The sequence below is a fragment of the Callorhinus ursinus genome, unplaced genomic scaffold (genome assembly GCF_003265705.2).
Source record: "Callorhinus ursinus isolate GAN/ISIS: 27379988/994484 unplaced genomic scaffold, GSC_fseal_2.0 scaffold7, whole genome shotgun sequence".
In the NCBI taxonomy this organism is placed as follows: domain Eukaryota; kingdom Metazoa; phylum Chordata; class Mammalia; order Carnivora; family Otariidae; genus Callorhinus; species Callorhinus ursinus.
In genome coordinates this window covers 51,829,867-51,841,921 of record NW_027397069.1, presented here as the reverse complement: position 1 = coordinate 51,841,921, position 12,055 = coordinate 51,829,867, and the positions used below count along the sequence as shown (strand labels likewise).

The 12,055-nt window shown below is 47.0% G+C and overlaps 1 protein-coding gene across 3 annotated transcripts in view; it reads right to left on the bottom strand.

Moving 5' to 3' along the window:
* Nucleotides 1–11,436, bottom strand: part of LRCH1 (leucine rich repeats and calponin homology domain containing 1) — a 196,589-nt gene extending 185,153 nt beyond the window's left edge. Inside the window, exon 1 of one of the 3 annotated variants that reach the window (XM_025874875.2) lies at nt 10,747–11,436. In XM_025874875.2, coding sequence (XP_025730660.1) covers nt 10,747–11,062 — 316 coding nt within the window. In that variant the 5' untranslated portion in view covers nt 11,063–11,436. The remainder of the gene's footprint in view (nt 1–10,746) is intronic. The other 2 variants (XM_025874874.2, XM_073894535.1) reach the window with 2 other exon arrangements.
* Nucleotides 11,437–12,055: the final 619 nt, after the last annotated feature.

Here is a 12,055-nt window from a genome sequence, read left to right as displayed (position 1 = left end):
TCTACATCCTCAGAGCAGTTGCCAAAATGTAAAAAGAGTCACAAATTGTTTTTTGCCAAGAGCATAAAAAGGTGATCTATTTATTTATTTTAATCTATAAGGCTTTTATTTATTTTTCTAGAAAGCTTTTATTTATTTTATTTTTTAATTTTTTTAGCAGGGGGAGGGGCAGAGGAAGGGAGAGAATCTTAAGCAGGCTCCACACCCAGCACAGAGCCTCACTCGGGTCTCAATCTCACAGCCCTGAGACTACAACCAGAGCCGAAATCAAGAGTTGGACGCTTAACCACCTGAGCCACCCAGGCGCCCCTTTTTAGAGAGCTTTTAAATCAGGGGCAGGACTCTTGCACGGGACAGAGAGCCACAAGGCAAGCCCTCCTCTGAGGCCTCACCCCCAACCAACTTCCTACCCTTCTAATCCTGAGGCCAAAAATAAGCCTTGGACCCTAGACTCTTGGCCTCAATACATAGTGTGGCACCAGAATATGGTTCCCCATCCTTTGCTGGGAGAATCCCAAACTCATTCTTCTCATCAGGCTTGTCCCCCTCAGGATTTCTCCATCCTGGTAAAATCAAAACCAGACCTAAGAATGCTGTTATATTAAAGACTGAATGGAAATCACATAAAAGCTCAGAAGACCTGGTCCTGGCTCAACCACCCACTAGCAACATAACTCAAGGAAAACCCATCTCACCATCTAGTCTGGGTTTCCTCACATGTAATCCAGCTCTGAATATTTAGAGCTGGAATAATAAGTACTACCTACTCTATCATCTTCCAAAGACTGTCAAAGAGTTTCAGTGATGCTTACACACACTGGAAGCATGTATACTCAAGCTTTCTAGGGATTAAAATCATTTTAAAATGTCACAAAATTTCCAGGAATTTAGGGGGTTTTTTGGTGCTTTATAAAATTGAATCCGTTTTCTAAAGATAATGGAGTATAATAATGATGGCAAAGGTCAATGCCAGGCATTGAACTAAACACTTTACACATATATTCATTTACTTACTCCTCACAATAATCCTATGATTATTATCCCCCATTTTATGCTGGGGGCACTGAGGCACAGGGAGTTTAAGCACTCCCCCCATCCTGGTGGAGCCAGGACTAAGACCCAGCCACAGTGCACTCATAGCCCCCATGCTAATAATATGCCAACAATTTCCAATGATTATTTTTACTGAAGAAAACTATGACATAACCCCAGGGGAGCCCACGAGGGCCAATGACATCTACTGATGACTCACTCTGTGCCAGACCCACTGCTCTGGGTCCTGCACCTCCCTCAGGAATCCTCACAGCCCTGAGAGGTAAAGAGTATTTTTCACTTCGGGCGCCTGGGTGGCTCAGATGGTTAAGCGTCTGCCTTCGGCTCAGGTCATGATCCCAGGGTCCTGGGATCGAGTCCCACATCGGGCTCCCTGCTCCTTGGGAGCCTGCTTCTCCCTCTGCTTCTCTCTCTCTCTCTTTCTCTGTCTGTCTCTCATGAATAAATAAATAAAATCTTAAAAAAAAAAAAGAGTATTTTCACTTCTCACAAATTACAAACCTGAAGCTCCATGAGATTCAGGAACTTGCTTCAAATTCTAAAGTTAATAAATTGAGGAAATAATATATAAAAAATAAAAAAAAAATACATGGAGAAGGGTTTGAATCCTTGCCCGTCTCCCTCAGACAACATCTGCTGGGCCAGCCCCTCCTCGGCCGAGAGGCCTCGAGGAGTCCCAGAGCCGACCCTCTGACTTATGCCAACCCTTGTCCCCACACCAGTGGGAAGGGACACCTACGGACTGAGGGACCTGGAGGAGGGTAGAGAAACCTTCTGACATTCGGTCAGAAAGGATGAAGGGGAGAGAGTTGTCCCCACGAGGCGGGAGCTTTGTTCACAGCCTGATGCCAAGATCTCCAGATTCAGAATTTCATGTTACAACTAACGCTGCATTTTTCCAAAGAAACAATAAGAAACCACCATTAATATGGAGGCCCACCTCTGCCAGGGTTAAATAGAGGGTTGGCGAGAGAACCAAACCACCACTTACTGCTTTATTTCCACAGGAGTGCCAAGAAAAACACTGAAAATGAAAGACCATTGTGGGCCTCCAGTTTGTGGACCAGGGACTGCCCCACACACCCGCCTTTCAGTATTTGGAATCCAGTTCACCCGGGGCCCATGCATGTCCCCCAGACCACATGCAGTAAAATCCTGAACTAACATGTTTCATCTATAACCACTATTAATTTTATATCTTATTCTCCCTGGCTTTAAACCATATGCTATTAAAGTTTTCACAGTATTTTTTTTTCTTTTAGGGACCATCCACACGGCTGGTCTGGAAGAATTTGACCTGAGAACTCTATGGAAGGAAGGAGGTCTTTCATCCAGGCCAGGGTAGCCTCCGGGTTCCACAGAAACAGCCCTTTGGTGTGAGGCTGTGAGACTCTGCCTTGTCTCAGGAGCCTACCCACCGCCCTGCTGTGTGACGTTGGTCAAGTGGCTTAAGCTCTCTGGGAGAGATGTGAACGGATCCTTTCTAGATATCTAAACTCCCTCTTCAAGCCACAGTAGTCAAGAAAGGCATTTCAGAAGCAGATGAACTTGAACCAGATGCGGGAGGTTGGGTGGGATCCTGGTAACAGCTAGAAGAGACAGGGGTTAGCAAGTTCCTCCCATGGCTAAAACAGAACACTCGGCAAGAATCAAATAAGGCGATACCTATACTACCTAGATTTAATACATAGATTTACATATAAAGCACGAGGGGCAATACTTGGCCCAGAGAAAGCACTTGATTGTGTTCTGGTGTCATTTTATAATCATTGTCTTCACAATAACCCCACTGAGCACCTATCATTCGCACTCTGCAGGGGTGCTCAGGGTCTCAGTTATCTGGTCAGATCCAAGATGATGGATTAAAAGTACAGAGACTCAGAGTAGGCCGCGAGTGGGAAAGAGCAGATGCAACAGTCACCCTGATGGAGACCTCACACTATTTGCGAGAGGCACGGACGGCGCATGTAAAAATAAAGAAAACCCTGTCTGGCCAGACCTTCCAGGACAGTATAGGCAGAAACCGCCTAAACATGGGAAAAGTACCAAAGGAGGAAAGTAATCATTAACCAAAAATGCCATAAGGAACTACTGCAAAGGTGCCCTGAGGGCATGCATGATTCAGGGCTCAGATCCACATGGAGGGCTGGCGGGGAGGCTGTACGTTTTAAGTTAGCCTGGGGACTGGACGAAATCAGAGTGGGAGAGAAGTAGACTCCGACCAGGCAGGCAGAAGGGGGAAGTGAGGGAAATGACCTGGAAAAGCGAAATGAAGGCAATGTAGAGGAAAGCCAAGTCAGAGAGCCTGCACCTGACGCCCTTCTCTGAACGTGTCACTGTTGCCTGCAGAGATAACAAGAGTCGAATCAGAGCTACGCTGACGGAACCAGGTCAGACATACTGATGCTGCTCCTAACACTGGATGGCATCAACATCAAACACAGGAAAGAATACTGGAGGAATATGTTGTGTAGCAAAACGCTGGGTCTTGCACTGCAGGGGTCAGCTGTCAAAAGCAAGGCCATGGAAGAAACCAGAGGATTAAAAAAAATTAAGATGGGGTCTCTTTCTGCCCATTCGGGGACAACAGAGAAGAGGGAATTCAACACTCACTGGGCTGGGGGTCTCATGGCCCTATTAATCTCTCAAGGTCTTAGGGCCCCCTCCAGCAAAAAGACGGAGGAAACACAGCTAAAGGAAGAAAAGCCAACATCAAAGAAGATTCCAAACCCCTAGAGCCTGATGCTGGTGACAAAAATGTCCTGGAAGAGTTCTGAGAACCCTAAACCAACAGCATATTAACAGCGGAGCAATAATTTCTCATCATGCAAGAACATACAACATTTCTGTCATGGAAATCAAACATTGTTCTTCTGTAATTGTTCCCCCCCCCAACCTATATCCTCCTTTGTGGCTGGTAAAGGTGGATAGGGTGGGAAAAACTATGAACACAGGCAGCAATCTGATGATAAAGGCATTTTCCCTATTGCTTTGCTGGAGTAAACAGGAGAAGCCAAATTCTCACAGTTCGTCAACTTTCTGTTCATGTAAACCATCTCACTTTATTTTCGAATTACTTAGTGGGAACAGATGGTTTCCAAATGCAAGACTTCTTACTGCAGTAGATGGAAGTAATACTACTGAGCTCTTCAATTAAGATGAAGAAAACACAGGCGTGCTTCTAGCCTGTCTCCATGGATAGACCTAGTTTCCCTAAACTAAGGCTTACCTGGAATTCTGACCTTTTTTTTTTTCTTTCAGTTAAACAATCCACATAATGTAGGGGGAAAAAAAACCTATCTGAAATACAGTAACTGCAAATGCTGGAATTAATTTTCACAAAACAGCAGCAACAAAAATCAGGAGTATCAGTAACAGGAGCTTCTAGGCTTCCTATAGGTTGCATATAAATAAAGGCATCAAATATGTAAATATAGTTGGGTTTTGTGCTTTATATCCTTAAACCTTTTATGATAGATTATAGTATTATAATTTGAAATAGTCACTGCAATTAACACCAAATTATCTTAATCCCAACAACTGACTCATTCACTGAAAGAGTTCACAGATTGGTGGCCTTACCAAATCTAAGCCCAGGGCAGTTTCCCCTGATGTTTCTCTAAGGCAGAGCCCTAATTTTCCAAAGAACTAAGCCAAATCTGGAAAGTAGTGTCACAAACAGGTTTTTGTGAGGCTTAGACAAGAGTTCAAGTTACGTGGCCTGACGGATGAACCCACAGCCACCTTAAGTAGAGTTAATAGCATTTCTATCATTTAAATTACCAAGTCTCTGGAAAAACATAATCTGTACAGTACCTGGGGGTAACTCGAGAGAGACTGAGAGAGTAAATGCTGCTCCTCTAAACACAAAACATCTATCAGCTATCTATCATCTAACTATCCACCTATCTATAATTTTATGTATGTTTCTCTATTTTGCATATTTTGTACTTATAAATAGTTATATGGATAGATATAAAGGGAAAAATAGAAAAGTACACACAGAGAGGAAAAACTTATGTTTAAAAACAAGCAATGATGAAGTCAAATAACAGGATAGAAAAAGTCTTCCTACACATCAGAAGAACAAGAATAAAAGGAAATTGACCCGTGAATTGATCAAGGTTAACACAGACTTCAAAAGGTATCTACCCTTTAAATGCTTGCCACCAAAGAGTTACTAAACCACAGCGTGAAAAATCAAAAAAAAATTTTTTTAGTCAATAACTTAAAAAATTTTAAATGGTGGGGTATGCCAAATTTTGGCTTGATGACCTACACTCACCAAAAATCAAATAAGATGTCACAGTGACTGACAAGTGATCCAGTAGAATCATTTCGATGATGAAGGTCAAACCCTGGGCTGTTTCTTTATAAACCGGCACAGGCCAAAAATTCCCAGAGGTTTTGTGACCTATAATTGCATGCTATTATTCTAGAAACTTGATTAGTGTGCTCCTACCTCTTCAATGAAGAGTGGCCTATAATGCAAGCACTGAGAATAGCAGTGTGTTTGTGGAGACGGTTTCTGCCATACACAGATACATAGAAGAGCGCATCTGGACAGGATCCCGAGCCACCACATATTGAGTGGCAACATATATTGAGTTTTCGATGTTCTAAAAGCTTTCACCATTAGAAGTCCTCTACACCTTAACAAGGAAGGAATTGATCAACGGAAGAAAAAATAATAATAGGAAGGAAAAGCTGTGACTGATCATTTATGAATGGAAAAGCACTGAAGATACATGTCACAAATGTAGACATTTCTATGATAGTGATGGCCACAATAAATGATAGGTACGGCAATAACTAATAAATTTAATTCAATAGCAGAAAAATAATCTGAAACTAAATATCACTATAAAAGAACATAAGTTTTAAGAAGCCACATGATTTCAGAAGTTTCATCACATTTGTAATGAAAACTCTCGGTGGCCAAATTTATGGAACAGAACGTGTATTTGAGAACACACAGATTACTTTATCAAGTCCTGTATGAATTCTGATGACAAAAGAGTGCTAATATCCTAAGGATTCAGTCGCTATAGGATGGGAGGGGAGTGGGGGAAGTCAGCATTCAGCAGATAAGCCTGCCCACAAATCTCCAAGAAGATTCTTTGCATCTGTATAGACATTTGAGAGAGGTAGCTCAGACAGACTAGGGTGTTAGTCCCATAGGCTGACAAATCCCAGGCCTCAGCCATCTCCAGGGTCCTCAAATAAAAGGTCCTAAGAGCCTCGCTCTCTGTGACCTCATTACATGGTGATAGTGGGCAGGGAGAATAGGACCAGAGGCACAGGCTTAAATGCCTCTTTCTGTTTTAGTCACAGATCTCAGGCCATCAGGTTCTCACTCCACATCTCAGAAATATCTTTCTGACCACAGAATGTCCACGGGCACTTCTATCTAAAACTAATCCATCCTATAAAATCTGACCCAAACCATGCCTATGCTATGAAAGTCGTTCCTAACCAGCTTCACTGAAAAGACCTTTTCTTCTGAATTTCACAGACAGTGTCTGTCTATGTGATTCAGCATCTCACCTTGACCTGCTTTGAGGCTCCTGGGACTTCCTGAACTATTACTTACCTTCTCATGCATTCCTATCTTATCTTCACCTTGCAATCTCCTATACATTCCACACAGGCACATACGGGACCACCGTGAGCATTTTTTTATGCCAGACTTCTATATTCCTGCTTGGGTAGGCTCTTCATTTCCCGTACAGTCTTTCCTGCTTCCAACCACCTCAAAAAGATACTATCATGATACACTCCACCCTCTCCTTTTTTTTTTTTTAAGATTTTATTTATTTATTTGAGAGAAAGAGAGAGAGAGAGAACAAGCAGGGGGAGGAGCAGAGGGAGAAGCAGGCTTCCCGCTGAGCAGGGAGCCCGATGTGGGGCTCCATCCCAGGACCCCGGGATCATGACCTGAGCCGAAGGCACTTAACGACTGAGCCACCCAGGCTCCCCTCCACCCTCTCCTTAATGGGACCAGTTCTCACCAACTGTCTGCGCATCAAGTCCAAGGGCTTCCTTTTTATTTTCTAGCCCCTCCTGCAATCAATCTGAGACAGACACTTTCTTTTCTTACTCCTCTTTTCGATTTGCTTTTTCTCAGTCATATTCCACACCATCTTGAACTTCTTCATCACAAAATGATACACTTAATAAATCAGCACTAGAAAAAAAAAGTTTGCTTTCCTGATGCACATGTGTACTTCTTTTTATCAGGCCCAATTTTATGCTTCAGTTTCTCTGTCTTACTAGTCATCCTTTGTGCTCTTGTTGTTACAAGCTACCTCAAGTCACCTTAAATCAAGGCAGCATGTGTCTTTCTGAAACAAGGGATTATATTTATACTGTAAATCTTCCAACTCATTCTGCAAAATCAATTTCCTCCTTTCTCTCCCCATCCCCCTCCAAACAGAATGGAAACTCCATATGAAGAGATACAGGGATTCTCTGATGGTCCCTGGAGCCTAAAATAGTGCCTGGCACTTAGCAGGGCTTGGCAGGTTCTTGTGGAATGAATGTTGGCTGAATGAACCGTCAAACAGCCTCCCGGATTCTGCTCCTCTCCACCTCTTCTCTGCTTCACAGGAAAATGGTCAAGAACATAAAAGCCAAAGTGAAACTGTCAGGGTCCAGTCACTGGCTCACCATCTAAGTAAGGGTATGATCTTGAGCATATGACCTGACTTCTCTCAATTGCGATCTCTCCCCAACCATCAGTGAGGATATGAATAGGCTTCCAGTGAGGACTGAGCGGGATCATGCAGATAAAGTCCTTGGCACACTGCAAAGTGCAAACACCAAGAGCTAATCGTGGTTTTTTTGTTCATGCTTCTCCCATTCAGTGTCACCTGTGTCACCACACCTGCCTAAGTCAGCCTTTCTATCCGAACCTTCTCAACCTGAAAAAAGACTGGACGCTGACAACAAGATTATTTCGACTCAAATATGAGCAAATCAAAAGGCTCTGAGCCTATCTGAGGCACTTTGAGTGAGGGCTTGCGAGTATTTTTTTCCTGTGAAAAATATGTATGCACTTTAGTGACAGAGTTTAGACATCTACTGAGCGGCCCCCGGCCTCTATGTTTCTGCATTCACATCCCAGTTTGCCACTCTGTTCAGATAGGTTACCTTGCCCAAGAGTGCAGGTCTGCATCTGGCTGCTAGGGGATAAACCAAATGGCCTGTGTTATACAACTGAACAGTGAGAAAAAGCTTTCTATGTCACTCTTCATTTTACAAAATTTATGAAAAAGTACACTTTACATCTCAGGTCTTTAAGAATCTTCATGTGCCATTCTGATTTTAAGAGCTTTTCTGTAAACTAAATATTAACCAGGAGAAACCACTATCTTTATTGTATGTCATATTCCTCATACTCTCCACTTGGCTGGAACTTCATATGCAGTAAATGGCAACACTGTGCAAACTGGGGGTGATTTAACTCTTGCTTTATTTTGATTTTTGCTCCTCCAAATAAAGAACAGTGATCAGTAAATATTTCTTTAGAACAAAGGGCAGAATACATTTGCTTTACAGCCAGCTTTTGACCTGAGGCAAAGATGTTTTGCAGAAGCAACCCTTGAATACATAGGAGTACTCACATTTCACGAGAAATAGCTGGCTACACTGAACACACTTTATCCTTTCCAGGATGTCCTACATTTCTACAAACGTTGGTGACATTCCCTATCCCATAACTAATATTGCATTTTTTTTTGGTTGGGAAATTCATGTTAAGATTCTGCGTTTTAACTAGTTAGAATTCTCTCAACATTAAATATGTGCAAGGAAGGGTCATAATTAAAAACTGGCAAAACTCACAGCCTATGTTCACCACAAGCAAGCAAGAGAGGAGAACAGGAATATTGTGGAGCATTTACCTCACATGGCAAGGTCTTAACTGAAAAAGGTGGTCCCTGCTTTTAAAAGCACAGGTCTCAAAGACATGCCAACACAGCAGACACATCAAGTTCACTCAAATTTGGGAATAAACGTCTGCATAACTGAAGTGACCAACAACTTTCGAACCCCCCTACTGACCGTACAAACACGTATCATTGCTTATGCCAGCTCTGTTTTCCCCAGTCATATCCAATCCTTCCATAATCCCTGGTATACTCTAAGGCAAAAGGGAAGTAGAACTTAACAACAGATTTTTTTTTTTAAGTTAATGATTCAGGCAATTCTTGGAATAACTTCCACTTGAGAAAATGTAACTAAGAGCTCCTATCGAGAGACTCCCCAGCTGCTGAGAGCTCAACTCTGGAAATTCCCTCCCTTTCGCCCATTCCTGACTATCCCTAATGCAAGTCACAAAGTTTAATGACCCTAAAGAGCCCTTTTTTGCCTCCAGCGCACTTGGAATTCTTTCTAAATACTCATTAAGACACTCAAAGATGTTTACTGAATTGAAGTCGAAAACAAAAAGCACTGGAAACCTAGCTCCAAAAGCCTCGCTCCCTCGCCCAACCCCCTTTTTTTCCCCCAGGAGAGGAAACTGGGAGATCTGCAGCTGAGAGTTGAGCCATCCAGTATCCAAGGGGTCTGACACTCAGCCCATGAGGTGATGACAGCCAGGAGGTCTGGGCAGTGGTTCCAAAATGGGGCACCCACTGCGCTGGGAAATGTTGGGCGCTTGCCAAGATACAAACCCTCCCCCCTGGGAGCTGAACCGGATGGTCGGAAACCAAGGCAGTTCTAAGGGATCCCAAGCCCCGAATCGAGTTCCACCACCCTCCTTCCTGTTTATAGATCCCGCTCCAGGAACTCCAACTACCAAAGAGAAAGCAGACGTCTCAGAAATATGTCAATACATGACATAACTTGAAAGAGCTGGCTGCTCATTGGCGCGAGTTACAACTTGTCGGGTTCACACAGGAAAACCGGCTCACTTTAATTACTTTTCTTTTAATATGCCATGCCGTCCCCTCCTGGGCCCCCACATAGATCGGGTTACTGAGAACCAGGGAGCCTCGGCGGCAGGACCAAACCGTGTGGGCGGTTAGCGAAAGGCAAGGAACGCGGGAGCCAAGCCGACCGCCGGCGAAGTGGCTGCCCATTCGGATTGGCGACAACAGCAGCGACTCTTCCCTCGCACAGGCGCAGGAAGAGGAAGCCTGGCACCTCCTCGCAGTCGGCACCAAGTTGCCCGACCGCCCGGTGATGTCGCGAGGGGGCCTAGCGGCACCGCGCCGCTGCCCTCGGGTCGGCCCCGGGCGCGCCACCTTTGTCTCGGTTTCCCAGTCCGGACGGGCGACGCCTGTCGCGAACCGGGCTTGCCTTGGTCGGAAGCACCCACCCGGCGCTCGGCTTCCCGGCCTCTGCGCGGGGCCGGGGAAGCCCATGCGGCCGCCCCAAACCTCCCACTTCCACAGCGCGCCCGTGACTCTCCGCCGGGCCGCCACTTCCCTGGAGCGGCCGCCGCAGGGTGGGGAGCCGGAGACCCGCGTGCTCGCGGGCGCCGCAGCCAGGCGCACCCCAGTTCTCTGGCCAGGCGGGGGCCACCTTGCCCTCCGCGGGGCCCGCCTCTCCCGTGCCCACGCGTGTTCCTTACTCTGGAGAGCACCGGCCAGAGGACCCCCAGCGAGGCCAGATCTGACGGGCCGCGGCGAGGGGAAGGCGCGACAGCCAGTCACCCACACCCACTGGCTCCCCTCGGCCTTTTCTCACCTGCCTGCACCGTGTCCGAGAGGTCGTGCCCTGGGGCCGCGGTCCTGGGAAATTCCTTCAATTTCCTGGCGCTGAGGTTCAACCCCCCGGAATTGGCCGCTTCCTCCAGCGCGCGCTCCAGCCCCCGGTTCAAGGGCAGGTTGAAGCCCCCGCTGCCGCCGCCGCCGCCGCCTCCCCCGACCCCGCTGCTGGCTCCGGTTCCTCCGTGGTGCTGATGGTGGTGGTGGTGGTGGTGGTGGGGATGGTGATGTGGGTGCAGAGTAACCACCGAGAGGGCAGGGACGAAAGGTTGGGGTTCGCTTCCCGGCGTCGCCATCTTCTCCCGGGCCCCCCCACCCCGCCCCGCCGCTCCTGCGGGGGGGGTCACAGCTTTCCCCCGGGAGGGGGAGACTGCAGCGCGGGCCGAGTCCCTACAGTGCCCCACCGGAAGATACTGGAAGAAGGGGAGGAGGGTGTGGCAGGCGCGCGGAATGGGGGGCAGGCGGGGAGGCGGCAGTGGCAGCTCGGTCTCGAAGGTTTCCTGTCCCCGGGAAGCTAAGGACTGCGGCGGCGGCGGCGGCGGCGGCAGGCAGCGCGCATGTGTCTCCTCCCGCCCTTGCTCCCTCCTCTAGGCGGCTCTCCCCTCCTCCGCCGCGCCGCCTGCTCTCTCCTCCTCCTACCCCAAGCTGTCAGTCCAGCCCTTAGCCTTCCTCCGCTCCGAGCCCGGCCGGCCCCCCGCAGTTTCGCTGCGCTCCGCCCGGCAGTCGGGGGTACGTCAGGGGGCCGGGCCCCATTTCCGGGGTGATCTTCGTTTAGACGCCCAACGCCCCTGGGTTTCTTTTTGCTGCCCAGGGTATTGGGGGGGGAACAAGAGGTTTTAGAGGGTCTGAGAAGACGCCAGCGAGGCAATAGATGGGGTTTGAAACACAGTGATATCATGAGGAGGTGAGAGGTTATCTCAATTCTGCGAACTATATTGGCTTTCTGACCCACAGCTCCCCAAGAGGCAGTTTCTCACCGTGGGGTCAGACCCCTGGCATTTGGGCGCCTACAATGCACCAGTGGTGGTCTAAGTAGTCTACATTAATTATCTCATTAATCCAGGGATCCAATGAGCGGAAAACCTGTTTCCCCAGAGTACAGAGGAAGTTAAAACAAAACAAAACAAAACAAAACAAAACAAAACAAAACAAAACAAAAAAACTTGTCTAGGGTCACCGGTGCAGTCCGAGGCGGAGCGGGATGCGAACTTGCAGCCCTCAGACTGTAGGGTTGCCCTTCTTCCTGTGTAGTCCCTGGCTGGACCTCAGGGCGAAGAGACAAATAAGAG